This window comes from Brachypodium distachyon, chromosome 1, assembly GCF_000005505.3.
Source record: "Brachypodium distachyon strain Bd21 chromosome 1, Brachypodium_distachyon_v3.0, whole genome shotgun sequence".
NCBI classification, from domain to species: Eukaryota; Viridiplantae; Streptophyta; class Magnoliopsida; order Poales; family Poaceae; genus Brachypodium; species Brachypodium distachyon.
The window spans coordinates 19933992-19960591 of NC_016131.3; the positions used below are offsets into that span (position 1 = coordinate 19933992).

General features: G+C 47.4%; 5 protein-coding genes across 7 annotated transcripts; 3 read left to right on the plus strand and 2 right to left on the minus strand.

Moving 5' to 3' along the window:
- Positions 1 to 521: 521 nt before the first annotated feature.
- On the plus strand, positions 522 to 1369 carry LOC100838238. The gene has a single exon (XM_003560041.2). It carries the CDS (start codon positions 744 to 746, stop codon positions 1179 to 1181), a length of 438 nt encoding a protein of 145 aa, XP_003560089.1. The 5' UTR covers positions 522 to 743; the 3' UTR covers positions 1182 to 1369.
- Positions 1370 to 2920: 1551 nt separating this feature from the next.
- Positions 2921 to 4632, plus strand: LOC100838533 (anthocyanidin 3-O-glucosyltransferase 2). The gene has a single exon (XM_003560042.4). It carries the CDS (start codon positions 3034 to 3036, stop codon positions 4486 to 4488), a length of 1455 nt encoding a protein of 484 aa, XP_003560090.1. The 5' UTR covers positions 2921 to 3033; the 3' UTR covers positions 4489 to 4632.
- A 2158-nt stretch (positions 4633 to 6790) lies between these two features.
- Positions 6791 to 8675, minus strand: LOC104584342 (anthocyanidin 3-O-glucosyltransferase 2). The gene has a single exon (XM_010238657.3). The coding sequence runs from the start codon at positions 8506 to 8508 to the stop codon at positions 7054 to 7056; it is 1455 nt and encodes a 484-aa protein (XP_010236959.1). The 5' UTR covers positions 8509 to 8675; the 3' UTR covers positions 6791 to 7053.
- A 5355-nt stretch (positions 8676 to 14030) lies between these two features.
- On the plus strand, positions 14031 to 19760 carry LOC100832113 (probable ADP-ribosylation factor GTPase-activating protein AGD5). Its single transcript, XM_003562834.4, has 11 exons — positions 14031 to 14309; positions 15187 to 15245; positions 15697 to 15787; positions 16238 to 16292; positions 16390 to 16480; positions 16569 to 16767; positions 17953 to 18190; positions 18346 to 18524; positions 18635 to 18883; positions 18970 to 19025; positions 19181 to 19760. Exons 1-11 carry the CDS (start codon positions 14259 to 14261, stop codon positions 19332 to 19334), a joined length of 1422 nt encoding a protein of 473 aa, XP_003562882.1. The 5' UTR covers positions 14031 to 14258; the 3' UTR covers positions 19335 to 19760.
- Positions 19761 to 19915: 155 nt separating this feature from the next.
- Positions 19916 to 24979, minus strand: LOC100835917 (elongator complex protein 1). Of its 3 annotated transcripts, none has more exons than XM_014896760.2 (6): positions 24857 to 24979; positions 24593 to 24776; positions 24032 to 24346; positions 20867 to 23958; positions 20608 to 20706; positions 19916 to 20477 (listed from the first exon to the last, which is right to left on the minus strand). In XM_014896760.2, the coding sequence occupies exons 2-6, from the start codon at positions 24752 to 24754 to the stop codon at positions 20156 to 20158; spliced, it is 3990 nt and encodes a 1329-aa protein (XP_014752246.1). In that variant the 5' UTR covers positions 24755 to 24776; positions 24857 to 24979; the 3' UTR covers positions 19916 to 20155. The 3 variants fall into 3 exon arrangements, with proteins under 3 accessions (XP_014752246.1, XP_014752247.1, XP_024312468.1); XM_014896761.2 differs by having other exon boundaries at positions 24861 to 24929; XM_024456700.1 differs by having other exon boundaries at positions 24593 to 24968.
- Positions 24980 to 26600: the final 1621 nt, after the last annotated feature.

A 26600-nucleotide genomic window follows, 5' to 3' on the forward strand; every position in this document is an offset into this window, starting at 1 on the left:
AGTCAGGTCCCGCGAAGAGCTCTACAGGCACAAAATGATGCAAATACTAATGCTTAAACACAGAACGTACTTCAAAAAAATCGATCCAGGGAGAGGGATCAGAAATTACTGCTTCCGCTACACTTTCTCTTTGCTCGCGCCATGCCACCTGGTACAAATGAACCACCGGCTGGGATGATGGAAGTTGCTGCGTGAAACCAAGCGACTTAAACAAATTCGAAAAAAGAAGCATCAAGGCGCTCAGTTTTTTTTTTAGCGAAATCAAGGCGCTCAGGTGGTGACAACTGACAACTGACAACGAAAAAGGAAGAGGAAAAGAAAAACAGGCCAGAAAAGAGAAAACGGGCCAGAGCCCAAACCCGAAAAATTACACAGCTCGGCCCATTAAGGAAGGAGCATAACCCACGCAACAAAAAAAATGATTAAGAGCAAAGACAACATGATTCGTGCAAAAACAAAATATCGGCGGACAAAAAACTGACCGAGAGCTAATTAAAAATATGCTAGCTGAAATTCAGCAAACGTGTTTTTCTATTACTCATCATCATGTTTGTTTCGGGATCTTTTATCTTTAAGCTGAATCTTTTGGTTCGTTAATCAATATCTACAGCGAATCAGTTTAAATGGAGTATTATTTTGTATTTCCGATAGAACCGTATATATAAACTTGCCCTGCCGCCAGCCCTAGGTCACATACTCAAGCCGGCGTGCGTTACGTCAACGGCAGAAGCGGCGGCGGCGTCATGGACCGTCCCGATCCTGCGGAAGAAGCGAGTCACCGGGAGTTGATGGCCGGCCTGGGCCTGTACGATGCCGACTGGGCGCTTGCCAAGTCGGTGGAGCTGTCCGACGTCCAGGCCGGGCAGAACCGGCTGCTGCTGCTCAGGCAGCCGGTGCGTGCAGGCTCCATCCCCAGGCTCTTCCCGGAGGTGGAGCAGCTCGACGACACCGGGAAGAAGAACGCCCAGAACACGGTGAGAGTCACGCTCCTCTACGCGGGTGGCGTCGAGAAGGAGGGCGGCCTCGTCTTCCTCAACTCCAACCAGGCGTACCGGATCAACGGGCCCGGGTGGAGGCAGTTTGTGGCCGAGAGCGGGATCTCGAGAAGGGATCGCCTCGATCTCTACACGTGCCGGCGTGGCGACGACGGCCAACGCTGCATCTTCGTCTTCAAGAGCTAGCGAGGGCACGAGACGGTTGCGGATTGTTAGCAATAGGTAGCTGTAGCCTTGGTTAGTTTCATATTTCTTCCGTCTCATATTAAGTGACTTTTTATTACATGTATCTAAACATTTTTTTAACATAGATACATCCATGTTTAGGCAAACTTGAGTCAACATGATATGGGAGGAGTAGCTGTTTTAATTGATTCGGTCACGAGTTTGTTAGGGATTGGTTCGCTCGATCGATCTATTCTTTCAGTTGCGGACAAGCTGCAGGCTTCTCCTGTGCTGTGCCGTGCCGTGCCGTGCATGTAGCGCTACCGGCGGGGCTTGCTCCCGGTCGGGGAGTGACCCACGGAGCAACGTTCTTCCGTTGGAGAATAAAAGTTACGGGTACAGTTGTTTTTGTTTTCCTAAATCCTCAAAAACTTTTTGCTTTTGTTTTACTGATTGAAATTTTCTGATCAGCTTGAAACACGGACGTGTGTGAAGATTGATCTAGTAGCTAGGAATACTGATTAGTTTTTCTGCATACATCAAATACAAAGTTAAAAAGTTAGAACATTTTAATTTTCAAATTTGCAAACCTATTAGTTCGTGGACCATGCGCGCGCCGTGACTAACATCTTTAGGTCTCTCCCAATGCATGATTTTAAGGGGCTATTTCTTACTCACTTCGTTCCTTTAAACTAGGTGCATAATTTTGTTTGCTAAGATCGCCCAAGGAGAAGAAGACCTCTAATTAATCTTCTCGCTGCTTGTGCATTGCTTCTGCCTCTTTGACTACAAGCAGTGTAAATTCCTTAATTAATATGGTGTTGCGCATGCTCATTGTCTGGTAGCATGCAGGTAAAGAAATTTCTGGAAAAAAAAGTTACACGCCCTGTTTACTGGAACAGAGGAAGTAGTTCACAATAAACGCTAAAAGACAATTTGTTGTCTCGATTTTAAGAGTTGTGTCTAGTGGACTTTCGGTTAATTAGATTTGGGATTAACATTTGCACCTCAATATCGTGGCATATTTGTGGTACAACCAACCTATAAAACAGTTCATTCGTACAATTTGTAGTCATCCGGTTCAGTTTTATCAAATCATATATCCATTCACACATGAGCATTTACATTCCTGCATACATGTACATTAATTCACACATATGCATCCATCCGCATGCACTTGTCTGTGCAAGTGTGCACGCACCCATTCGCACTCCTCTGTGTGTGTTGCATGCTTCACTTCGTAAGGGCGGTCGGTCAGGCAGCGGTTGGCGGCGCTGGAGATGGCAAGCGGGCAAGCGGCAGTATGCGGCATCGACGGAGATGGAAGGAGACGGGGTGTTGCCGGCCGGACCGGAGTTGGACAAGTGGCACACAGCGGGCTGAGCAGGAGAGGACTGGTCCAGTACAGGAAGGGCGGCACGGAGGATACCATAGGCGAGCTGGCGCGGAGGAGATCGGCAGCGAGCTTGGCGCGGCAGGAGGAGGGCTCGGTGTCTCGGTACAACGAGTAGAAAGGAAGAAATCAGCCCGAACGAGATCGAGCGGAGGTAGAATTTTTCTTGTTCTAACCCTAATGCATTGAGATACGAATGCAGCGGTGCCACGGTCGGAATTTTGTTTAGATACGAGAGCTAAAAGACACGAAGTGTTCTCTAGATAACGTATTTTAATGTGTGGAGGTTGCTTCTTCACTTGGAGCCAGTTTTTACATTTTAAACTTAGATGTCAGCTACCTGCAATGTCAGCTACGGTTTAATTTAATTTTATTATCGAGATCCAGGCGCATCCGTAATCCCTTTAAATACAGTTTCATTCGCTTTCGACGGAGAGCTCAAATTCGAAATCACATCGAGTCCCAGTACAGTGCACCGAAATGTCTCTCCCTACCGTGGTCCTCGTCCCGTGCTGGGGATCCGGCCACTTCATGTCCGCGCTCGAAGCAGGCAAGAGGCTGCTGGACACCGGCGGGGGCGCCTTCTCGCTGACCGTGCTCCTCATGCACTCGCCGACGCAGACCAAGGCGTCCGAAGTCGAGGGCCACGTCCGCCGCGAGGCGGCCTCGGGCCTCGACATCCGTTTCCTCCAGCTCCCCGCCGTCGAGCACCCCACCGGCTGCGTGGACCCCGTGGAATTCGATTCCCGGTACGCGCAGCTCCACGCGCCCCATGTCAAGTCCGCCATCGCCAGCCTGCAGGGGCGGGTGGCCGCGGTCGTCGTCGACCTTTTCTTGACGACCCTGCTCGACGCGGCCCACGAGCTCGCCGTGCCGGCCTACGTGTACTTCGCCTCACCGGCCGCGTTCCTCGCGCTCATGCTTCGCCTGCCGGCGCTCCGCGGGGATCTGACGAGCGCCGGGTTCGAGGAGAAGGGAGGGACGGTGGACTTGCCAGGGCTGCCGCCGGTGCCGGCGCCGTACATGCCGGCGTGCCTCGTGAGAGCAAAGATCCAGAGCTACGACTGGTTCGAGTACCACGGGCGCCGCTTCACGGAGGCCAGGGGCGTCATCGTCAACACCTCCCTGGAGCTCGAGGGCTCCGTTCTCGCCGCGATCCCCGCTGCTCTGCCGGTCCACGCGATCGGTCCCGTGATCTCGTTCGGCGGCCCGACAGACGACGAACAGCGGCCGCCTGCGCACGAGTGCGTGCGGTGGCTCGACGCGCAGCCGGCGGCGTCGGTCGTGTTCATCTGCTTCGGGAGCATGGGCTTCCTGGACGCGGCGCAGGTGAGGGAGGTGGCCGTGGGCCTGCAGCGGAGCGGCCACCGGTTCCTCTGGGTGCTGCGAGGCCCGCCGCACGCCGGCTCGCGGTTCCCGACGGACGCGGCCCAGGCCCAGCTGGACGAGCTGCTCCCGGAGGGGTTCATGGCGGCCTGCTGCACCGCGGGGAATAATATAGGGATGGTGTGGCCGGCGTGGGCGCCGCAGAAGGAGATCCTGTCCCACGCCGCCGTGGGCGGGTTCGTGACGCACTGCGGGTGGAACTCCGTCCTGGAGAGCCTGTGGTTCGGCGTGCCGATGCTGCCGTGGCCTCTGTACGGGGAGCAGCACCTGAACGCGTTCGCGCTCGTGGCCGGCGTGGGCGCCGCGGTCGCGCTGGGGATGGACCGGAAGAAGGGGTTCTTCGTGGAGGCAGCGGAGCTGGAGCGCGCGGTGCGGAGCCTGATGGGCGGCGGCTCGTCGGAGGAGGTGACGAAGGCGAGGGAAAAGGCCGCGGAGATGAGAGCCGCGTGCAGGAAAGCCGTGGCCGAGGGCGGCTCGTCGCGCGCCGCGCTGCAGAGGCTCGTGCGCGAGATTTTGGCATTGCCCGAATCCTTGGAGGGAACTAGCTGATTTCCAGTCGATTTTATTACTCTCTCCGTCACGTGAAGTGATTAAATATTACTACATGTTTTATTTATAAATACAGTTTTATTTGGGCAAATTTGAGTGGAGGAAGTATCTCCCTGTCCGACGATTGATCCTGTGGGGGGCATTTATTTTGTCGTGCATATGGATGGCTCGATGGACGGACCCTATCGGATGGAAATCGGATAGGTAGTGTCTTACGTCTATCAGCTCTCGTTTTTCTGTTCTACGACTACTTTTATCAATAATCTTGCCCCCGACTTTCTCCTCCAAATGACCGAATCGCATCACATCTGCTGCCCCATCCATTCATATCCACAAATTTCATAAGAAAACCATATTTTCTTGATTTATTTGGTGCAAAGTCAAGAAAATATACGAACGATAATAGCATCATTGTTCATAAAATAGCTAAAAAATATTAAATAATACGAATTAAGTAATCATTTTTGAAAATAATACGCGGTTTTCAGAATTTTTAAAAATAATACGCCCTCGGTCTGGGCCAGGCCGATTAGCTCCAGTCGGAGTGGCCGAAGCCAATTAGGGCCTGTCAGCCTGGCCCAAGCCGATTAGGGACAGTCTTGGGACTAATCGACTTGGGCGAAACTGATTAGTTCTAGTTGGTTTCGCCCAAGCCGATTGGAACTAATTAGTTTCCCTAATCTACTTAGTTGCATGATCAGTGCATGTTTAAATGGACGTAGTTTGTGTTTCGTCCACAAACCCAACAATTCTATTGAAATTAAGGCACGACTGGAATTAAGAAATCAAATTAACAGAAACTGATTACGGAACTAAGACATGATTGGAATGAAATTAAAAATTAAGAGAGCAAATAGTTCAATCGTGCCTTAGTTCTGTAACCAGTTTCTGTTCAATCGTGCCTTAATTTCAGTCAATCATACCTCTGTCCTGTAACGCAAAACGGAAGATGACAGGGATCGTTCGCCTTTTTGTCTATCAGGCATGAACCAGATCGCTGCTAGATCGTTCCTCCGTTGGAAAATAAAAGTTACGGTTGTTTTTGTTTTGCTGGTCGAAATTTGTACGACAGTTTTTAGTTTCTTTAGAGGATTTGTACAACCAGTCGGGGACAGAGCACATAGGATGGGCCTTTCCAGTTCGGAGATGACAGAAAGGCCCAGTAGCGGAGAAGGATAATAGAGTGGGTCTAGGCCCAGCTAGATCGAGCGGACCACGCTCGGATCGAATACAAGGCACACACTGCTGGGCTGGTGATTAAAGCCCATGCCCAGGCCCTTAAATCACCAGCAACAGAACGCCGGCCCGTAAGCCAGGCACCCTCCATGGAGGTCAGCCTGCAGCAGGCGCGATCTATATATTTCTGCCGTGTGGTTCATCGAGGTTGGCCGACGGTGAGCATGGCCGGCGACCGGAGAGGCAGACGGCTGCGGGGGAGGACGGCCATCATACGATGATCCGGAGGAAAACTAAGAAGTGCGAAAAAATCACGAGAGGCAATACATCGTTTTCTCGGGCGACTTTTAATTGATCTATCCGCATCGGCGAGATCGGACACGAGGTACGTTGGTCTGGCCCTGGCCGTGCAAAAAACGGCAACGCCAACTGGTTCCTCGGAAGATTAGTCCGGAGTGAGTCCACTGAGACCTCAGACCTGCTGGGTTGGCTGGCCCTCTCGTGCGCTTCAACGTCGAGGCCCCCCTGGCGCTTTCACCTCTTCCGTTTTGCTTTCCTCCTCTTCGTTCCTTCATTCATTCGTTCTAGCAGCGATCTGGTTCATGCCTGAAAGACAAAAAGGGAATCGATCCTCGGCCGATTCGATCGGATCGGCCGGCCGGACGCGTGGCCCTGGATCGTCTTGTCTGCTCCCGTCCCTTTTGGCTAGACTCGTCCCACGCGCCCAGGAAAGACAGTATCTTCCCTGCGTTATCTCTTTCTATCTCCTGCCCCTCAGTATACTGTACATGTTGTGCTTGTGCTCCTCTGTCGTTGCTCCTCAACGGAAGCCTTTTTTTGATCCAGGTCGCGTATCTTCCACCGACCATCCTCTTCTGCTGCTTCTTCCCTTGATCCAGATCGCGCGCACCAAGTTGCTGCCATGGCGTCGTGAAGGCGAGGGTCGTGCCACGGGTCCAGCGAGGAAGATGACACGAGTGGCGACATACCATCAGTAGCGGAGACATGATTTAGCAAAGAAAAGCACCGTACAGAAAGCCCTGCCATTGTTGCTTTTGTTTCCATCTTTCTTGTTCTATTTTGGTGCTCTGGTAGAGTCTGATGACGTGTTATGAATGAAAAACGATTTGTGAATGAACAGTGAACATTTCATTGATGGTGATTGTGTAGATATACAAGGCTAAATGACGGGATTACAATTGAGGAGAGAATCACACCTGCTTTTTTTTGACAGTTGCTAATGTATACGGCATACGCGAAGGTACTAGTATAACGTACAGTATATGCTAACTTTAGCACAGTAGAGAAAGCGGGTGGCAGGAGCTAGCCCTCCAAAATCCAAATCCACAATTACTATATTGAGCGCGAGATTATGCCAAAGTAAATCAGCTAGTACTCCGTAGTTCCGTCCATCGGATTCGCGGGCGATTCCAAAATCTCCCGCACGAGCCTCTGCAGCGCGGCGCGCGACGAGCCGCCCTCGTCCACGGCCTTCCTGCACGCGGCTCTCATCTCCGCGGCCTTCTCCCTCGCCTTCGTCCCCTCCTCCGACGAGCCGCCGCCCATCAGGCTCCGCACCGCGCGCTCCAGCTCCACCGCCTCCACGAAGGACCCCTTCTTCTCCTTCCTGTCCGCCCCCAGCGCGACCACAGCGACGCCCACGCCGGCCACGAGCTCGAACGCGTTCAGGTGCTGCTCCCCGTACAGGGGCCACGGCAGCATCGGCACGCCGAACCACAGGCTCTCCAGGACGGAGTTCCACCCGCAGTGCGTCACGAACCCGCCCACGGCGGCGTGGGACAGGATCTCCTTCTGCGGCGCCCATGCCGGCCACACCATCCCCTTCCCCGCGGTGGCCGCCATGAACCCCTCCGGGAGCAGCTCTTCTAGCTGCTCCGCATCCGTCGGGAACCGCGAGCCGGCGTGCGGCGGGCCTCGCAGCACCCAGAGGAACCGGTGGCCGCTCCGCTGCAGGCCCACGGCCACCTCCCTCACCTGGGCCGCGTCGAGGAAGCCCATGCTCCCGAAGCAGATGAACACGACCGACGCCGCCGGCTGCGCGTCGAGCCACCGCACGCACTCGTGCGCAGGCGGCCGCTGTTTGTCTTCTTCGCTCTCGCTGAACCAGATAACGGGACCGATCGCGTGGACCGGCGGAGCAGCAGCGGGGAGCGCGGCGAGGACCGAGGCTTCGAGCTCCGCGGAGGTGTTGACGATGACGCCCCTGGCCTCCATGAAGCGGCGCCCGTGGTACTCGAACCAGTCGTAGCTCTGGACGGCTCTCACGAGGCACGCCGGCGTGTAACGCGCCGGCACCGGCGGCAGCCCCGGGACGTCCACCGTGGCCTCCGTCTCCTCCACGAACCCGGCGCGCGTCAGGTCCTCGCGAAGCTCCGGCAGGCTCAGCATGAGCGCGAGGAACGCGGCCGGGGAAGGGAAGTAGACGTACGCCGGCACGGCGAGCTCGTGGGCCGCGTCGAACAGGGTCGTCAGGAAGAAGTCGACGACGACCGCGGCCACCCTCTGCAGGCCGGCGATGGCGGACTTGACGTGGGGCGCGTGGAGCTGGGCGTACCGGGACTCGAACTCCACGGGGTCCACGCAGCCGGTGGGGTGCTCGACGGCGGGGAGCTGGAGGAAACGGATGTCGAGGCCCGAGGCCGCCTCGCGGCGGACGTGGCCCTCGACTTCGGACGCCTTGATCTGCGTCGGCGAGTGCATGAGGAGCACGGTCAGCGAGAAGGCGCCCCCGCCGCTGTCCAGCAGCCTCTTGCCGGCTTCAAGCGCGGACATGAAGTGACCGGATCCCCAGCACGGGACGAGGACGACGGTAGGGCGAGACATTTCGGTGCACTAGTACGACTCGGTGTGATTTTGGAATTTGGAGTTCTAGTATTGAGCTCTTCGTCCAAAGCGAACGAAACTGTATTTAAAAAGGGACGGGTACGTTACATTGCTAGTGCGTTAGTACGGTCTCTCCGAACATAATGCACACGAAAATTCACGTTTATAGAAAAAATGATGTGACATATAATTCAAATAAATTTTGATAGATCAAAATTTGACTTTTTATGCATGTAGTAAGTGTAGACGCGCAACACGCTGTTTCTTAAAAATGAATCCTTGTAAAAATCGACTCGGACTCGGATCATCTGATAGTTACAACTCTCAACATACACCAGAACGTATGTTAGCGATTTCGAGAACCCCTCTCTTGTATTGTGACATACTCTGAACATACATTTGAGATATCATCAATAGATCCACCAAACCACGGGAGTAGGGGATTACCTCTTCTAGAGAACTTTAACCCGTGTAAACATTTTGTGTCCATGACCATCTTGGTCCACTACAGGTATGCTAACCCGATGAATTTAAACACCGACCATTAGCCAGGTAGGGGCTACGTGCTTATACTCCTTGGAACCAGGGTGGAGCCAGATAGGCGACGATCGTCTGAATTTGACGGCAAGAGAGGCCTAGGTTTCGGCACCGGCAGGATGGATGGCCGACGCGAGACGGGAATGATAGCTAAGGGGAACTCGATTCGGCGAGAGACTCTCCATTTGTTTTCTTTTTCGTTATTTCATCTTCTTTTTTTAGAGGAACTTCCGTTTTTGTCTTTTTTTAGAGAAACTTTTGTTTTTCCATCCTGTGTCGCACCTCTTTGCCCATTACGCCCAGGCCTGCAGCCAGCCCACCCCTCTCTTCTCCTGGCCAATAACACGAGTGCTTCATCTTCCTCCTCACTTGGTTCCAGAACACGCATGCACGCCTGCCGCCGGTTAATCTCCCTTCATTCTCTCGATTCGGATTGTTTCTATCTGAATTTAACCTGGAAAATCAATCCCCATCTCCACACGAACCGATTATGCTCGTAACTCTTACGTTTTCCGACTTCATCTCCCAATTCCAACCATGCACACCGAATGCCGACCGTCGTCATCCGCCTTCTAATCTCCCTCTCCTGCCTATATAAACTATTTCTGATTGCGTCATATCAAGCCCCTGCCCCTCCTCTCTCAAAACCCTCTACCAACTTCAATTGAGAAGAACAACCACAGTGTCGGCTTCGTCGTCGTCTTTGCCTGCCGGTCGCCGCCATCATCGTCACCTCGGATTTGGATTTGGATGGGATGAGACGAGCCAAGACGGATTTGGATGGGATGGGGCGACGAGGAGGAGCGAGGAGAAGGCTCGAGTGCCGGAGTTGGCCGCGAGGAGACGAGAAGGAGCCTCGAGGGCAGGAGAGGAGGAGCGAGGAGGTGCCTCGAGGCCGGAGCTGGAGGGAGGAGGAGACGAGAGGGAAGGAGAGGAGGAGGAGCCTCAAGGGCGCAGAACCAGCGGCAAGGAGGAGGAGCCTGGAGCCTCGAGGGCCGGAGCTGGTTGCGAGGAGAGGAGTAGCTAGGGCTCACGTTGGGTTTGGGGGTGCGTCAAGTTTTACTGCTCAACTGATTGTATTTTTTTGTGACCCTCAAATTTAATTAAGAAAAGCTTTTAAAGAAGATTTAATTAGAAAAGCTCTTTAAAGATTGTTTTGGGAAGAGGTAATTGCACCGGTAGCCTAACAACTTGAGGGGTGCGAGCATTTTACTCCAACAAGTTGCAAACCGAGCAAAACTAGTCCTACAACTTGACTAGGTGTGCAGAGTAACCCGAATTAGTCCTAATTGGACACATGGTGTGCTCTCGGGCGATTTGCAAATTTGCCAAAAAACCCTTTCTTCTTATATATATCACATTTGGTGTTGCTTCCAATTCTCATGAAGCCGGCGCCTCTGCCGCTCCGCATCGGAGCCTCGGAGGACAACCTGCGCACGGATCTGTTCATATCCACTCCTTCCTCTCAGTGCCGCACCAGTTCACCACCTCATGTCCCTGCATCTCGGCGGCCACCGCACGCCCCTGCAGCTCTGGCAGCTCGTCGCCCACCACGAGGTCCTGCACGGCTGCACCTCATTGGCCACACTGGTTCGCCACCGCACGCTCCTGCAGCCCGTCGTCCCCCGCGCGCCCCTGCAGCTCGGGCAGCCCGTCCTTTCCACTAAATCTGCCACAGCTACTGCCTCTATCTCATCCTCGTCAAGAGTGTCGGGTCGAATTGTAAACAACAAGGGCGCAAGTGATGTCCCCGTGGAGGACAAGGAGCACGTTATGGAGCAAGGCGCAACTGATGTTTTCCTAATCTTGCTTGTTTTAGCTCGATCTGGTGTTAATTTTAGGCTGGTTCGTGCGGTGGTGTGCATGATGATGTATCTGGGAACCAGTCGAAGGGGATGTGCAAAATTTATTTTTACAGGTAGGATTTCAGTATAGAGGCGGAGGCGCGCGGCCGAGCCCAATGGCGCTGCCCACACCGAACAGGCATTATCTCATCGCAGTATCGCACTCCATGACCACTAATATGTCCTCCTCCGAGAAATCCTTGAGGACGCCGCACGGCCATTGCAGCGGCGGCAGTTGCCGCCGGCGACCAAAGACAAGACAGGGAAGGAACCGAATGTCGTGCCGTCATAGACGCGGTCACGGTCGTCCTGGTGGAAGAGTGCCCAGAGCGTGCTCCGGCCCGGACATCGCCCGACCGTCCCTGCGGCTCGTCACCGAGCACATCACTGTCGCACCCGCACGAGAACGACTTGCACCACCGGAGGACCGGCGGCTCGGCCGCTGGGCGCGAATGGCCTGGTGAATAAGGACCGGATGGCGGAGGTGGACTTGGGCCGTTCTCAGTTCCTTTTTTTCTTGACAGAGGAGAGAGATGGATCAAGGGGAAAAGATACACTATTCCGGGTTTTTTTTTGCGAAAAGTTAACACTAGATAATAGGCCACATGTCACCGTATGATTGGTCTGGACGTCTGAGCAATCCGCAACTCAAGTTTTAGGGCTAGTTTTGCTCAATTTGCAACTTGTTGGATTAAAATACTCCGACTCTCAAGTTGTTGGGCTGCTGGTGCAATTAGGTTGCTCGGTTGCAACTGATGTAGATGCTTAACTCGTCTCGATCTCGTGCATGCTGATTTCTCCCTCCTCCGACGCGCCTAGCTCACTGCAACTCCCACCCAGCTCTCCGCCATTCTCTTCCGCCTTCCCCTGCCGCGCCCAGCTCGCTGCCGATCTCTTCCGCGCCCTGCCGCCCAGCTCGCCTATTGTATCCTCTGTGCCTCCCTCCCTGTACTGGACCAGTGCACCACTGTCCTCCTACTCAATCCGATATGTCTTGTTTGTACTTCTCTGGCGCCCGCCGGCTGGCGCACCCAGTCCGGCCTTCCTCTTCCATCTATGTCGCTGCCGCGTAACTGTTGTCTGCCATCTCCAGCGCCGCGCCGGCGCCTACCGCTGCCTGACGGGGCCGCCTTTACAAAGTGAAGCATGTTAAGTAGTTGATGTATGCAACGAGTAGTGTGAATTGATGCATATGTGTGAACACACACGCATGTGTGGATGTCAGTGCACGCACACTTGCCTGCTGCCGCCCCGGTGCACGTAGCCACGCACGTCGATGTGTCAAACACATTTTGATGCCAATTTATGTGGTATTTCAGTCAGTAAAGTTCAAAAGTAATCCCTCTGTTCGTAAATACTTGTCGTGGTTTTAAACGACAAGTAAAATCACGACAAGTATTTACGAACAGAGGGGGTATATGCCATTCTAATATTGTATTTTTTTTTCTTATATTCATGTGCTTTAGAAATCATGCGAATCAAAGAGAACCTTAAAAATATTTATTTTTCCTAGAAAAACATTTTTATTGCTACCATCCTATTGGACAAGGTAAGGTGGATATGAGTTCATACTGGAGGATGATTGATTAAATAAAATTGATTGGGCACATGGATAACATAAGAGATAGAAAAATAACAAGTGTTGCATTTACATATACTTATAAATGGAGGGAGTACAAGTTTGTCTTAAATGACACATTCAGCGAGAATGAGGGTAAAAACAACTAGAAATGGAGTCGTGCTTGATATGGAAAAGAGAAGCTATTGCTCACATAGGATGCACTCTCCTCCCATAGAGCCACTGATCCTCCCGAAACCACTAGGCCTAGGCCTAGAGCCACTAGGTCTGGGCATTTGTTTAGACTGAACCGATTGGTTCGGTTCTTTGTTCTTTTAGGAATTTTGTTTGTGAAAACTGGTAAGCGATCGGTGTTCTTGCAATATGCTAACTGAAAATTCGTTGCACCAAAATTTTTGTTCTTGGTTCTACCCGAAAAGAGACGAAACACATAGACCGACAAGACTAAAGAAAGATGAAGAAGAGTCAGCAGAGAGGAGTGTCGGGAGTTGATGGAGAGGCTCGGGAAGGAAGACGAAGGAGATGTCATAGGATTAGTACGTGTACAATGTACAATGAGGCGACGTCAGCGGTGGGGTTAGGACGTGTACAATGTACGATAAGGTGATGTCAACTTTTTCTTAATGATGCCACGTAGGATAATTGTTGATGTGAAAGAAAAAGGAATGAAAAAAGGTTTGAGTCTTCTCTTAATTAATAGATGACATCTTTACAAGAAGGATAAGTCAACGATAAATTTCCTCAATAAAAGATAAGTCGATGATGAACACAAATTTATAATGTACCGGATTTCACTTTTTTAACACTTATTTAGTTAATTTTATCCATCCAAGCATTAATCGTAACATATGTATTAGGAGATAACCTATTATACTCCCTCCGCTCCAAATTAAATGACTTAAATTTATCTAAATATGGACGTACTATAATAAAATACGTCTAAATACATGTAATATTTCGGCACTTAATATGGGATGAAGGGAATACAACATACTTCATTGTCCTTTTCTAAATAACGTGAAAAGTTTAATAAAACGTAGTCTTATTAAGCCTCCAGGAATCCGGAGAAGTGGAGAACATAAATCAATAGGGAGAAAAGGCACCATTTTTGGAATGTGTTGTTTCTTCTTTTATGTGTTGGTACATGATCTAACCCGTGTAGGCTTTTTTTTTTCCGTTGTTCATTATGTTTTGTTTCTTTTGGTTTCCAAGATTCATAAAAATCATACTCCTTCCATCCAACAAAAGATGTTTCAAGTTTGTTAAAATTTGGATGTATTTAGACATGACTTAGTATATAAATACATTCAAATTTAATCAAAATTGAGATATCTTTTGTTTGACGGAGAAGACGAGGTTTTGATTTAATCTTTCATGGTCTGGGAGTTCAGTTCTCACTTCTCAGTAATACGGCAATACAACAAAATAAACTCGTCCAGACCCGTACAAATAAACACAGATAAACTCGTCATCACATTCACAGCGCACAAAGTCCGGACCCGTCGCCCGCGTCAATTCGTCATCACAGCGCACAAATAAACTCGTGAACAAAATAAGATTCTTTTCTCAAAGGAAAACAATATCGGGAGAGAGAGAGAGGGGACGAAAGCGAGGAAGGTCAAGCGAGAGGGAGACGCACAGATCCTTCTCTCTCTCTCTCTCTCCCCTCTCCCGGTCTTCCCCCTCGACGCGGCAACAACAGGGCGGAGCCGGCAGAGGCCAAATCCTACCCCGCCCCTTCGATTTGGCAGCAGCTTCCCCCGTCGGGTTGGAAGATCCCGTGATCAGCCATGAACGAGAAGGCCTCCGTATCCAAGGAGCTCAACGCCAGGCACAAGAAGGTCCGTTCCATCGCTATCGTTTATCCCCCCTCTCGAACTATCATTAGATCGGAACCGTCTGTTGCCGCTTCCATTCGAACGGAGGTGAAGAGAGAGCCGATATGAGATTCGGGGTCTGCCGTGATGTGGATCTGCAAATTGGCTGTGCGATTCGTGGCTGCGTTAACCAGGAGAGGGCGCGGGATCCGAGGTTTGGTTCGCTCGTTTTGCTTAACCGGATTCATCTCGAATTCAGGAAACGGCAGTTAGTTTATGTTGGGTAAATCGATTGTAGAACCTTGTAGATTCAATTGACAGATAGAGATCGCCATTCTGCTGTTTGATTATAAAAACCTTGTCTAAAAAGTATTGCCTATCTGTTCCGGATTTCTGTCTCTCGTCTGGAAAATGGAAATAGAAGGCAAAACGATTCCTGGCAATCTCTTATGGGAGTATACCATCCTGACAGTCGATTCTTGATCACAACAGTTGCACACAATTTTTGTGTAACAAGTCTTGTAATGTGCAATTTGGTCAACATAGATATAGAAGTTTCTCTCATTGTGCTAGTACATAGTGCAGTGATCTCACTGTATCTCTGATACCACGTAAAACAAAGTTGACATTTTGATGACCTGATCATACCCAGAGTTGCAAGCAGCTAGCCGCCAGACTCGCTAAACTTGACGAAGTTAGTACAAAATGCACTGTTTAGATCAATCAGCACAGAGAGTTGATCCAGCCGCCGCAACACATCAAGCGGGCTTATGTGGCACTGCCACTTGCAACCCTAATCATATTTATTCCGTGAAACAACAAGGCTTGTGTTGCGACCACATACTAATGTTATGCATGTTACTCGTATTTTAATTGAGTCATTTGTCTTCTCCATTGGTAGATATTGGAAGGCCTTCTACGGTTACCGGAGAACAGAGAATGTGCAGACTGCAAGTCAAAGTGAGTGATCCTTTTGAAATGTTTCTTTTGAAGATGACTATCGATGCATTCGATCTATTTTTATGTTACAAATAGATTTGCCAAGAGTATTTTTTGCATGAGGACATGGCCTATTTGAGTACCTACCTAGTCAGTCGTTAACTTCCATTTACTTGACGATTTGTCATACATTATGCATGTGTGAACATACATGGAACATACATGTCCCATTGCTGCATCACTAGCCCCTTGTATCTAAAAGTTGAAAAATGCACCTCAGTAGAAAAAGATGTTAAAAATGAAATTGGTCGATTGTAGTTACTTTTTGTAGCTGGCTAGTCCTCTCCCCTATACCTCTGTTCACATGTGTGGATTCTTTAAATCCCATCTCTATGCATGCAGTGCGGATAGACACTTGTGCTTGCGACTCTTGTTCTTATCAACACTTGCTAACACTTTGCCCACATCACAGGGGTCCTCGATGGGCGAGCGTGAATCTTGGGATCTTTGTATGCATGCAGTGTTCTGGAATTCATAGGAGCCTTGGGGTGCACATATCAAAGGTCAGTGGCTAATAATGTGCATGAGTTTCACTGTTTAATTTTTTTTCTTGACCCAAGCCTAAGTATCGCTAGAAAAGCTCCGCCCTTCGCAGATTTGTTTGACAAAATGTAATTGGAGCCATAGCAGTGAAGGCTAGCTTATTGTGAACTAATTTTAAGAACAATTTGGCCAATTTTCTAGCTGTTCTTTAAATGGAAGTGTTTTAAATTCATTGCCCGCTTAAGAGCAAAGTAGTTAATGTAAACACAGAATGATACAGCTCAATAGAGTGGTCATCGTGCCGGTGTGCCACAACTCAATTCCAGTGGGTCAGCTTAATTATTCCTTATGTTAAATTCTTTTGATCACACATTTCTGTCCTTTCATCTTATCATATGTAATACGTGTATTTAATGACCAAGTAGCATTATGTTCTCTCATTCTTATAAACCATTTTCTTCTTGATACAGGTAAGATCTGCTACTCTGGATACATGGCTGCCAGAGCAAGTTGCATTTATTCAGTGTATGAATTATTCTCTCTTCTGAAATTTTGAAAGGACAACTTTCATCTAGAACTGTGTTGTCATTTCTCGTGATGATTGTATCTACATTTCTTGCAGCAATGGGAAATGAAAAGGCAAATGGCTATTGGGAAGCAGAGCTGCCCCCTAATTATGATAGGGTTGGGATAGAAAACTTTATCCGTGCAAAGTATGATTCTTTCTAGCTCTTTCAGTCTAGTATAATATGTTGATAACAATGATAAGTATGTGAGTAACATTACACCTGATATATGTAGATACGAGGACAAGAGATGGATACCGAGGAGTGGAACATCAAGACTGCCCTCTGGTGCTCGAGATGAGAAGAGCTCAGAATCTCGGACAAGTCATGCTAACAGGGCTGGGCATGGTCAAAGATCTTCATTTGAGCCACACCGTGCTTCACCAGCTGCTGCGCCAAAAATTGCTCCGGTGGCTTCTAGGATGCAGACACAGGTAATCCTTCTGCATTACCACTAGCTTTTACTAGGAAGCAGGAACTGTTAATTTGGTGACACCTGGCCTTAGGCCCCCTTTGATTCAAAGGATTTTCACAGGAATTTGGAGGGTTAGAATCCTTAAGAATTTTTCTTCTGTGAGTCGTTTGATTTGTGGGATTGAATCCTATAGGAAGAATTTTGCCCAACGATTCGTCTGCACTATATTCCATCGATAAATTTTGATCCACTCTAACCTCTTGGCAATAATCCTTTGTTTTTCTGTGGTTCAATCAAACTAACTTCAGTGCAAACACAATCCTGTTGGAATCAAGTGGGCATGACATTGCAATCCTGCATTTTCCCTATTCTTGTGTTTTTTCCAATCCTGCACATCAAAGAGGCCCTAGTTTTCTCTTCAGGAAAAAGCTCTGTTGAATCAGTTAAAATCCATGCTGCAAAACTCGTAACTGCTATCGACCATTTAAATAGATAATCGAAAGTGGAGAAAGACCTGTAAGTTCTCATATAGGGTGTGTTATGCACCTAATCATCTTTACTTGAATCAGTTAAAGTCATGAATTGTATATTTCCTGACTAAAAAAATCGATAGTGATGAGGCGACGGAATAGCATGCAAATGTATAATGAATTAGTAACCTGTTGTGTGATAGATTCTGGTCTAGGATGTGTTGTATTGCTTTCCTCATGCTTGGTCTTGATAATCAATCTTCATGACAGATGAGTGGCCTCATCTAGCTTACATGGTCATTCTCCGCTACCATAAGCTCTGATTTGATACTTGACAAATTAGTTAATGATTACTAACGTAGTCATGTAGTATGAATGTATGATATGATGAACAGAAATATAAATTTATGAACAGTGACTGTTCCACATTAGGTGGGTACTTGATATGTTATCCATTTTACTTGGTTGGCAAGGATAGTGATTTCATTGCTATTATATGATAGATTCTGGTCAAACACATGTTTGCAGTTTGTTTCTCATTCCTCACTGTGTCTTGATGAAAACCAAACTTGATGATAAAAAATCATAACCAGTGAACCGTTCCACATTAGGTTATTGCAATTTGCAATGTCCGTCTGAATTTTGCTTCATGTAGTTTTGGGTACTACTTAATTTGTTTTATATTCGTCATATTCACCTTGGTTTTCAATCTGGCATGTCTGCATGGAAAGTAGGCATCACCTCAGGCCAAAGCTGAATTATCAGTTCCCAAGGTTGCTTCGCCTCCTCAGCCAGCGAAATCTCCTGCTAAAGTTCGAGTGGCACCCCCAAAAGTTGACCAGCCATCGGTTGCAGCACCTCCCAAAGTTGACTATGCCACTGACCTCTTCGACATGTTATCAATGAATGAAACAACCGAGAAAGAACCGGAGTCATCTGCGAACGACGATAATGGTTGGGATGGTTTCCAGTGTAAGTTCTTACAGACAATCTTTCAAATGAGTAGTGTTTTTTTTCCAGGAACACTTCACCGTCTATGTCTCCTGCAATTGGTGGAGCTACTGTGTTTTTTTGGATTGCCATATGAATTTGTTTTGCTTGTTCTCATAGACGTTTGAATTATTCAGCTGCAGAACCAGTGCCTAGCTCTGTGAAAAAGGATGCTGCCAAGCCAGTTGAAAGCAAGGCCCAGTCTACATCAGGAATAGAAGACTTATTTAAAGACTCACCAGCTCTCGGATTATCTTCAGCTCCAGCTGTTTCCCAAACAAACCCGAAGACAGATATCATGAGTCTGTTTGAGAAGGTCAGCACCGGCACTCCTTGCACTAATCATGTTTATCTCAAATGACTCTGCCTACAAAAAGAAAGGGGGCACATTGAGGGTCTATCTGAAGAAATACTTGTTTTTTGCAGTCCAATATGGTATCACCATTTGCTATACATCAGCAGCAGCTTGCTTTTATGACCCAGCAGCAAGCTTTTCTGATGGCTGCTCTTAAAGCTGGAAATGCACCACAGATGGTTCCAGGGAATGGAAGTCTGCTAAGTACTAATGGTTCTAATGCCCCTAATGGAAGCTTGCCATCCCAAAGCTGGCCAAATCTAGGTTATCAAAACCCTGCGGCGACTCCAGCAGCAGTACCACAGAATGGTGTTTCCAAGGTAAAGCCTCATAGATTATCTATATGGATGTGCTAAAAGTGTTAATTATATTGTTTGTTCATCTCTCTGTTATATCAATTTGACAGGCTGGGAACAACAATCAGGATTTCTCTTCTGGGAACTTCGGTTTTGGTGCACCTGTGTATGTTCTGTTGCTTCTCTTTTTATAATGTGGTCATTACTCCTTAATATTACATACTTCAGCATACTTTACTCGCAACAGATTTTAGATTTTGTGCCTACAGATTGATCATAGATCATAGTTCTTTTTTTCCTGATGCTACCTGTTGACTGCAGAGTGTATAACAACATGAGTTCAACTGTTCCAGCAAATGGGGCCACAACTGCTAACAAGAGTACATCGTCCCCTACCTCTTCTACCCTCCCCTCTCAATCGGGCAAAGAATACGATTTTTCCTCATTAACTCAAGGAATGTTCTCCAAGCGATAAACACATTGCCATACTTGGAAAATGAATCAGGCCTCCACTTGAAGATAAATATGGCATATTTAGGCAGAAATGTTTGGGACGTGTACACTTTTACGAAGGCAGCTTTTCTTCTTGTGGATACATAGTTACATCACCTTGTGGCTGTCCTGGACCATTAAGAGTGGGGATATAGCAGGAAATTGATCATTGTTTCAGTGATGCCAAAATCTTTGAATACACGGATGCCTCTGTCGCCTTGTTGAACTCATGAAAGCATAGTGCACCGTTTCTACTCTCATGTTCAGGGCATAGTTGCAATACGATGATACTGATTATTTTTTATTGTACAACAATAAATATTTGAGTCTGTTAATTTCCCCGAATGTTATTGTATTGTTGTAACTTGAGACTAAAGTCCCCCATTTAATGGACAACCACACTTGTTTACTGGTACATGTGCTTGTGCCTTCGGTTGGTTTTTTCATATGCATATTCACGGTGGAAACTGTATCAAAATTTACTAGGTACTCTATTAATGACTGGTATGAACTTCCAACTGCTGGTTGTACTTTACACCAGCAAACTAATTGCCCCACCTTGGATGTATCAATACTAAACTTTGATATCTTCAATACATAATACAACTACAGAAAGCACTCCACCTGGACTTAATACAGCAATGGTTGCCACGGTCAACCGGCGTATCCCAATAAGACACAATGCTCAACTCGCCAGCAAGCCTTAAACCATATTCCATCGTAGAAAGATTAGGAATACTATTTTGTTGTAAAATGTGGTGGTAATCAGTCAGACAGCTGTTTGTGAACTGGATTACATGCCAGTCAAGGCGGTGACAGTGCTTTGATTCGCCAAGAAATAGTTTCACCGGTGGCAACAGGCTGATGGGCTCTCAGCATTTTCACGTAATGCTCAAGAGTATGTGCGTTCTCGTCTATCTTGTTGCTAGACACCGTATCCTCGGCCAACTTCACTGCAGCCATTTGAGATACCTCGAAATTATCTCCAGCCAGCTGCACCTGACGAGCAATATCTTCTTTCCCCAGTTGTGTTAGAACTACAAGCAGGGTCCTAAGCTCATTCTGCGCACCAGTGGTAAGAGACATCCCCTTGAGATGATCCACAAGTGCCATCTCCTCCCCAGGACTGCGCAAACAATGTTTCTGGTGAGTCAATAAAATAAACTCACGAACAAACATAAATTATACCAAATAAAGTGAGATTTGAAAGATCCAATTAGCTTTTAGTGAAAATAATCTGACAAATGAGTCCCCACCTTCCAGCTCGTATCTTGCCACCTTTCTTTTGCCGTCTTGCACCTCGTGACTTGCTGGCACTGCTAGATATGACAGACGCACTTGACTCCTTTGTTGACCTGTTCGAACTCATTTAGAAATTCGCACCAAATGAAAATTTAAGAACTTGAAACTTTTTGGATTTTCTTTCTAAAACAACATGATCTGTATTCTGCAACTAAAAAGAAGAGATGGAAACGGGAACATCGGTTGTGGGCTCCAAACAGGAAAACACCATACCTGGTGGTATATGCACTCATTTCGCTGAAACTAGAGCTGACTTCTGAAATGTTGTCATCTTCAACATCCATAAGGCAGTCCTCTGACTGGAGTTTTGCCGCAAGTGACAATCTCCTCTGCCGCACAGCAATGTAACGTGCTAGATACTTACCCACCTTCAGCAATCCTTCTTGATACTCGGATATCAGCAATGCAGCACATTCCAAAGCTGCATGTCTAACAGTATCGACCATATCCTGCCTGCTGTGCATATAAGCCACTCTAAGAGCTTCTTCCCATTCTCTTGCAGTGATATAATAGCCTATGCCTCTATCAACATCTGAGCAGTAATCCAGTGCTATTTTAGCAGCATCTCCCGGCTTCCCAAGTGCTTGGAATTCATCACATAGTTCATGTGCTAGTTTTAGAATCTCTTCCTTTCCGAATTTCAAAAGGCCTGCGACAGTGAACACACCTCTCCAGTCCCCACACGCATGATAAGCTTTCAAGGATTTCTGATATGATGAACAACATTGATAAGTTATTGCAGCCTCTCCGAAACACTTTTCTTCAGAAAGATGGTCACCCCATGCCTCAAGAATTTGATGCCTTTTATCTAGGTCACTAAATAACTGGAGGCCCAGTGGGAACAACTGAGGGTTAGCGTTAAGGAGTTCCATACAATCCTTGTGATACTCGGTACCAGCAGAAACAATGTTTTTGAGAGCACTCTCATATCTTCCAAGCTTTAAGTCTACTGTGTACCTCATAATAGAAGGAGGTTGGCATTCAAGACTCTTGAGAAAAGGAAGGAACTCCTTGGGATCTTTTTGGGAATTTAAAGCAACTATAGCAGCAAGGTTCAGATCATACAGACCCAAAGCAGCATTAAAAACAGCTTCTGGTTCTGTTAACCAAAGCAAGTGCTTCAGAGACTCTTCAGCAGATGGGTAGAGCTTTCGTCTTGCATCATCAACCCCAAGAAGTTCCAGTTCTCGAATGACTTTAATTCTATTTAGTGCTTCTTCCAACAATGGAGGTTCACTACGTGCCAAAGTGGTCAGTATGCAGAGCTCTCTTGATGAGCTTTCTTCTGTTTGTTCCTCGAGGGCTTTTCGAATTGCCATCAGTACAGCTGTTACTTTGTTATCTGAGAAAATGTCATCTGAGTTTGCATTATCCATTGAGGTTGTGCACTGATCAGGAAATGATATGTAGGCCTCATACAATTTGCTGCTGACATTCTCATTCTTAATTGAGCAAACAAATTCAGTGATGTGGCTAAGGTTACCGACTTCTGTGACAAAATCTGCAGCTGACTTGATAAAAGTTCTCCATCCACAATAATCAACCATCATGTTGAAATCTATCCGATGGCGCCTTACCATGTCCATTGCATCTTTGAAACGCCTCTGAACCAGTGCTTGAACAATTGAAACAAGGACCAGCTTTCTAGGGTACATACACTCTAAGTTACCACGGGTTGTTTGCATTAAGACCGCTGCTTCATCACCATGGAGAACCCCAACAAGTTTTGCCCCCTTCTCCCACACAGTGATATGCTCTTTGCTTTGCTTTCTACGAGGATGGCTATTGACATGGCCATCAACTGTCACTTGGCCGTTTTTAAGTAAAATATCATTGACATCCACAATGAATAAAAGATCCTGCTTAGTAGTCACAAGCAAGTGTGTCACAACCTGCTCAGCAGCTCCATAAGCACTGGAATAGAATGTAAAGCTGCTGCAGTTGTTGCTCAACAACCTTTTGCCCAAATGCAGTTTGCTGCTGTCGTCGAGTCCAAAGAGAAGGGTTCGGACCACACCATTTTGATGGCATGGAACAGCAGTCATCAAAGGGCATGATGTTGGAAAATCATAATCGGAACAAACTTCACCGCCTTTTGTCGGTGCAGTCATTCTCAACAAATTTACATCAGAGCAGTATTCAACAATCTTTCCTCCACTTAATTGGATAAAGGCTGAACCTCCTTTTCCTAGGTTCCGGGAGACTCCAACAACCGGACCCTCCAGAGGCATTCTCTTTGATACTCTAGCTTGCCAACCAGATGAACTCACTGAACCTGGTAAAGAATCTTCAGAACATACAAGTTTGATCTCATTGACAAAGAACAGTGAATCATGTTTTTCTGCCAGGTTACTAGCTTCGCTGGACATCATCGGTGTTGAAGAACAATAATCACTGCAGCGACAGATACCAATCAATGTACGTGTATCTACCACAGTGAGGTGCATGCAGTTATTCAGAGTGAAGTCAGAACAGCAAGGGTCAACACTTATCCCATTGTCTTCCAACTCTTCCCAGGTATCTTCCGCTGGAAGTTCCACAAAACATAAGCAGCCATTTGAAAGATAAGCAGCCAAATGGTTCTTTGAGTTCTTGGATAGAAACGAAACCTCGTTCACCGCACAAGGAAATGCAAGATGGAACAGCGACATGGGGGGTGGCATGAGGTCCAAATTGAGAGGAGTTACAAGGACATGGGAGCCATCAATAACTAAGGCAATCGAAGTCTCACTGACAGCAGTAGTCCAAGCAAACCTGTGGGTAATAACCTCGCCTCCTAGTGTCCAACAAATGAGATGCAGCGGTTTTGTCGGATCCCAAGAAAACTTCACCCCCTCTTTCTTTGTGTAGTGCAGCTCTTGTTTCAAATACCAGTGATTGTTGCTGCAGGACCATATTTTAATAACATCATACTGGCCACAAGAAACTAGAGCAGCTAGGAGTTCGGAGTTGCAGTTCCATCTTAAAGCTTGGATGACAACCTCTGCTGTCTCATTAATGGAAAAACAGGTCCTTTCTAAGCCATTCTTCTCATAGAATACAACAAGAGGGCCCTTTCCCTCTGTCTTCCTATCATGCGCAGTAGCAACCTTGGCTCCACTCGGCATCCAGTCAAGTGATTGTCCCATAAAATTCTTGGTATCTGAAGAAGAATGCACCTTTCCAGATTCACGTTCCCAAATAGTAAGTTTTTGAGGGCTACCGTCAAGGCCCCCAAGGGTAGCAAAAAATTTCCCATCACCCCTCCAAGAAATAGAACTTTGGATCAGAGCACCACAACTGTCGATCTCACCTGCACCAGTACTCTGAGAACAGGCACAGTTAGGATTGAGAAACTTAAAAACATATCTTCAGTCAGATCTGATACAGAAAACTTACTTGAGGGTCAATAGAAGTCTCAGACAGCACTTCCCAGTCATGTGTCATGACGAGCAACTGCCCAAATCCGGTTGTTACAGAGAGAAGGGCCCCATCAGGACTAGAGGCAATGGTCCTAACACCACCCTCCACCCTTCCTACAACTTCGGTTGTTCTTTCCTCCACGTTATACAATAAGAGACAACCATCTGATGAACCAAGGAGCAGAGATTCCTTTTCCATTAGATAATCCATAGCAACTATGCAATCTCCAGGCTCAAGAACAACCTCCTCCACATCTGAGTCTAGAGTAGTTTTGCTCCATTGCAATGGTTGCTACAAGAAACAAACAAGGGTAATCAATATAACAGGAGAAACTAGCAAAGCAGAAGTACTCAACATACAAACATATTTCCTAGAATTGGAGAAGCATTTCATTTAAATGCAATGTAGGATTACCATGTTAAGTGAAACATTAACAAGCTTTCCTCTGTTTGCTATGTAAAACAAATTTTCAGAATTTAAGCAGGAACCGGCAGTTGCAATGAAACGGAATGGAATTCGTGAGTTAAGTAGCCGAACCTGGGTGGAGGCGAGGAGGTGGACGGAGTAGAGGAAGTTGGCGGAGGAGGCGAAGAAGGCGCGGTGGCGCTCGGCGTCAATGGAGGATACGACGAGGGTCTCTCCGTCGAGCTGGAGCTGGAGCTGCTGCGCGATCCTGGTCACAAGCTTCAAGTTCTTCATCTCCCGCCTCCCTCCAAGGTCGCTGGCACGGGCGGAGGACCCAGTAGGGCAAGGTAGGTTATGGGAGGTCGGGAGCGAGAGAATTGAAGGGGAGATAGATACCTACGGTGGCGGAAGACGAGGCAGGGGGCTGCGGCGCCCGGCAGCGGAATTGGGAGGGAGGGGTGGCGGCGCTCGCGCGAGGAGCCGAGGAGGAAGATGACAGACGGAGCGAGGGGGGCTGGGGCGCTCGGCACCGAGATGGGCCAAACTTCTATAGGTGGCCAACGCAGGCCCGGCTCGAGATAAATGGGCCTGGCCCAGGCGCGGCCCGGTGAAGCCTGACAATAGAGGGGTCCGGCCAGCACCAAAACTCCTCCTTCAGGCCCAGACGCGGCATCGAGCCCGTACGGGGTCAGCCCGTTAAGCCCAACGGACGCAGCAAGGCCCCTCAGGCCAAAAGTAGAAAAAAAGATAGGTTTTGGGTCAAAACTGGTTGAGTTGATGGACCAAAACTAGTTGAGATGATGGGCGAAATGTAAAAATGAGTTGGGTTGGTAAAAAATTGAGAAGGTGAATGGACCAAATGTATTAATCCTTAAAAAAATAAAAATATATAAACGGTCCGTGTCGGGCCGGCCCGAGGGCCTAAGGTTGAAGCCCTGGCACAGCACAGGCGGGGCCTCGGGCCGGCTTGACCCAATTATCTTATACACAATACATATATTATTTTATATTTTTTATAATGTTGTTAATGTAACAATATCTTTGCTGAGAAGAGCCTCATTTGTTATGTCACATATCTAATTGATCTTTTTTTTTGTGTAAGTATGGAGATGTTTCTAGAACAAAAAAAATATAACTATACATTCACAGTTATAAAAATCCAAGCTGACAATCCATATTTATTTGTTATACCCTTATATGAAACATTATATTACCGAAAATACATAGAACAAAGATCATCACAAACATGCATGTAGTTCTTGGTGAGGCATTTACATAAAATATAATTATATATTTGTTAGTGCTTTGTACTTCTACGAGACTTATTGTAGCCGTCTGCTTATGAACACTCGTAAATATTTAATTTATCCGAAAATCTATACAAATTCACCTATTCAAATATTAAATTTTGAAAAAATACAATATCATAAAATTTATTAAAACCAAAATTACATACATCAAAAATACATTTTTTATACTATAAAATAAATACTAAATGTTATGTGTATGTATATTAATTCGCCCTACTTGAAAAAAAAATTGTACTTCGCCCATGTACCCGCCGGTAGTGTCGAACTAGGATGATGAAGACGGGGACAGCCCGTCAGGGCGGAAAGCGCTCGAAAACGATCGCGGCGATATGAAAAGATGGCGAGGGAATACGCGCACGATAGATGTTTTCAGTGACTTTATCCAAAACTCCGCAAACCATTAGCTAATGTACTCCTTAGGAACTCTCTATAGTTTTTTTGAAATTGAGATTTTGATTTTTGCCTTTTTTTCAACCTTCTAATACCATTGTCTGTTTTTTTTTTCATTTGGAGATGCAAAATAAAAAGTCCATTTTCCACCTCTGATACATCAACCCTGCCTCACGTTACCTCCTCCCAAGCGTGCGGCATTCCAGCCTCGAGATTGACTTTCAGTTTCTTTTCTAGTTGGGGATTAAAACCCGACATCAAATCCACATCGGGTGCGGGCTCGACGGGCGGCGGGCGAAGGCACAGTGTGTAGGGTTTGGGGGTTTTGGCAACGAACCTATGACAAGGAGGTCGCCCGCTTTGGTCGAGGCTGTCCAAGCCCGATCCGGGACCAGGGGCTTTCACTCATATAACTCAAAACGTTAACTCATTTTGTGGCT

Bases quoted from the DNA above. Each gene is read 5' to 3' on its own strand.
- LOC100838533 (XM_003560042.4), top strand. From the start codon at position 3,034: ATGTCTCTCCCTACCGTGGTCCTCGTCCCGTGCTGGGGATCCGGCCAC.
- LOC104584342 (XM_010238657.3), bottom strand. From the start codon at position 8,508: ATGTCTCGCCCTACCGTCGTCCTCGTCCCGTGCTGGGGATCCGGTCAC.
- LOC100832113 (XM_003562834.4), top strand. From the start codon at position 14,259: ATGAACGAGAAGGCCTCCGTATCCAAGGAGCTCAACGCCAGGCACAAG. The intron at 15,788-16,237 runs GTCAGTGGCTAA...TTCTTGATACAG, and splicing joins TTGGGGTGCACATATCAAAG to GTAAGATCTGCTACTCTGGA. The intron at 18,525-18,634 runs GTCAGCACCGGC...TGTTTTTTGCAG, and splicing joins TCATGAGTCTGTTTGAGAAG to TCCAATATGGTATCACCATT.
- LOC100838238 (XM_003560041.2), top strand. From the start codon at position 744: ATGGACCGTCCCGATCCTGCGGAAGAAGCGAGTCACCGGGAGTTGATG.
- LOC100835917 (XM_014896760.2), bottom strand. From the start codon at position 24,754: ATGAAGAACTTGAAGCTTGTGACCAGGATCGCGCAGCAGCTCCAGCTC. The intron at 24,347-24,592 runs GTTCGGCTACTT...TGTTTCTTGTAG, and splicing joins ACCTCCTCGCCTCCACCCAG to CAACCATTGCAATGGAGCAA. The intron at 20,478-20,607 runs GTGGGGACTCAT...TTGTTTGCGCAG, and splicing joins GGCAAGATACGAGCTGGAAG to TCCTGGGGAGGAGATGGCAC.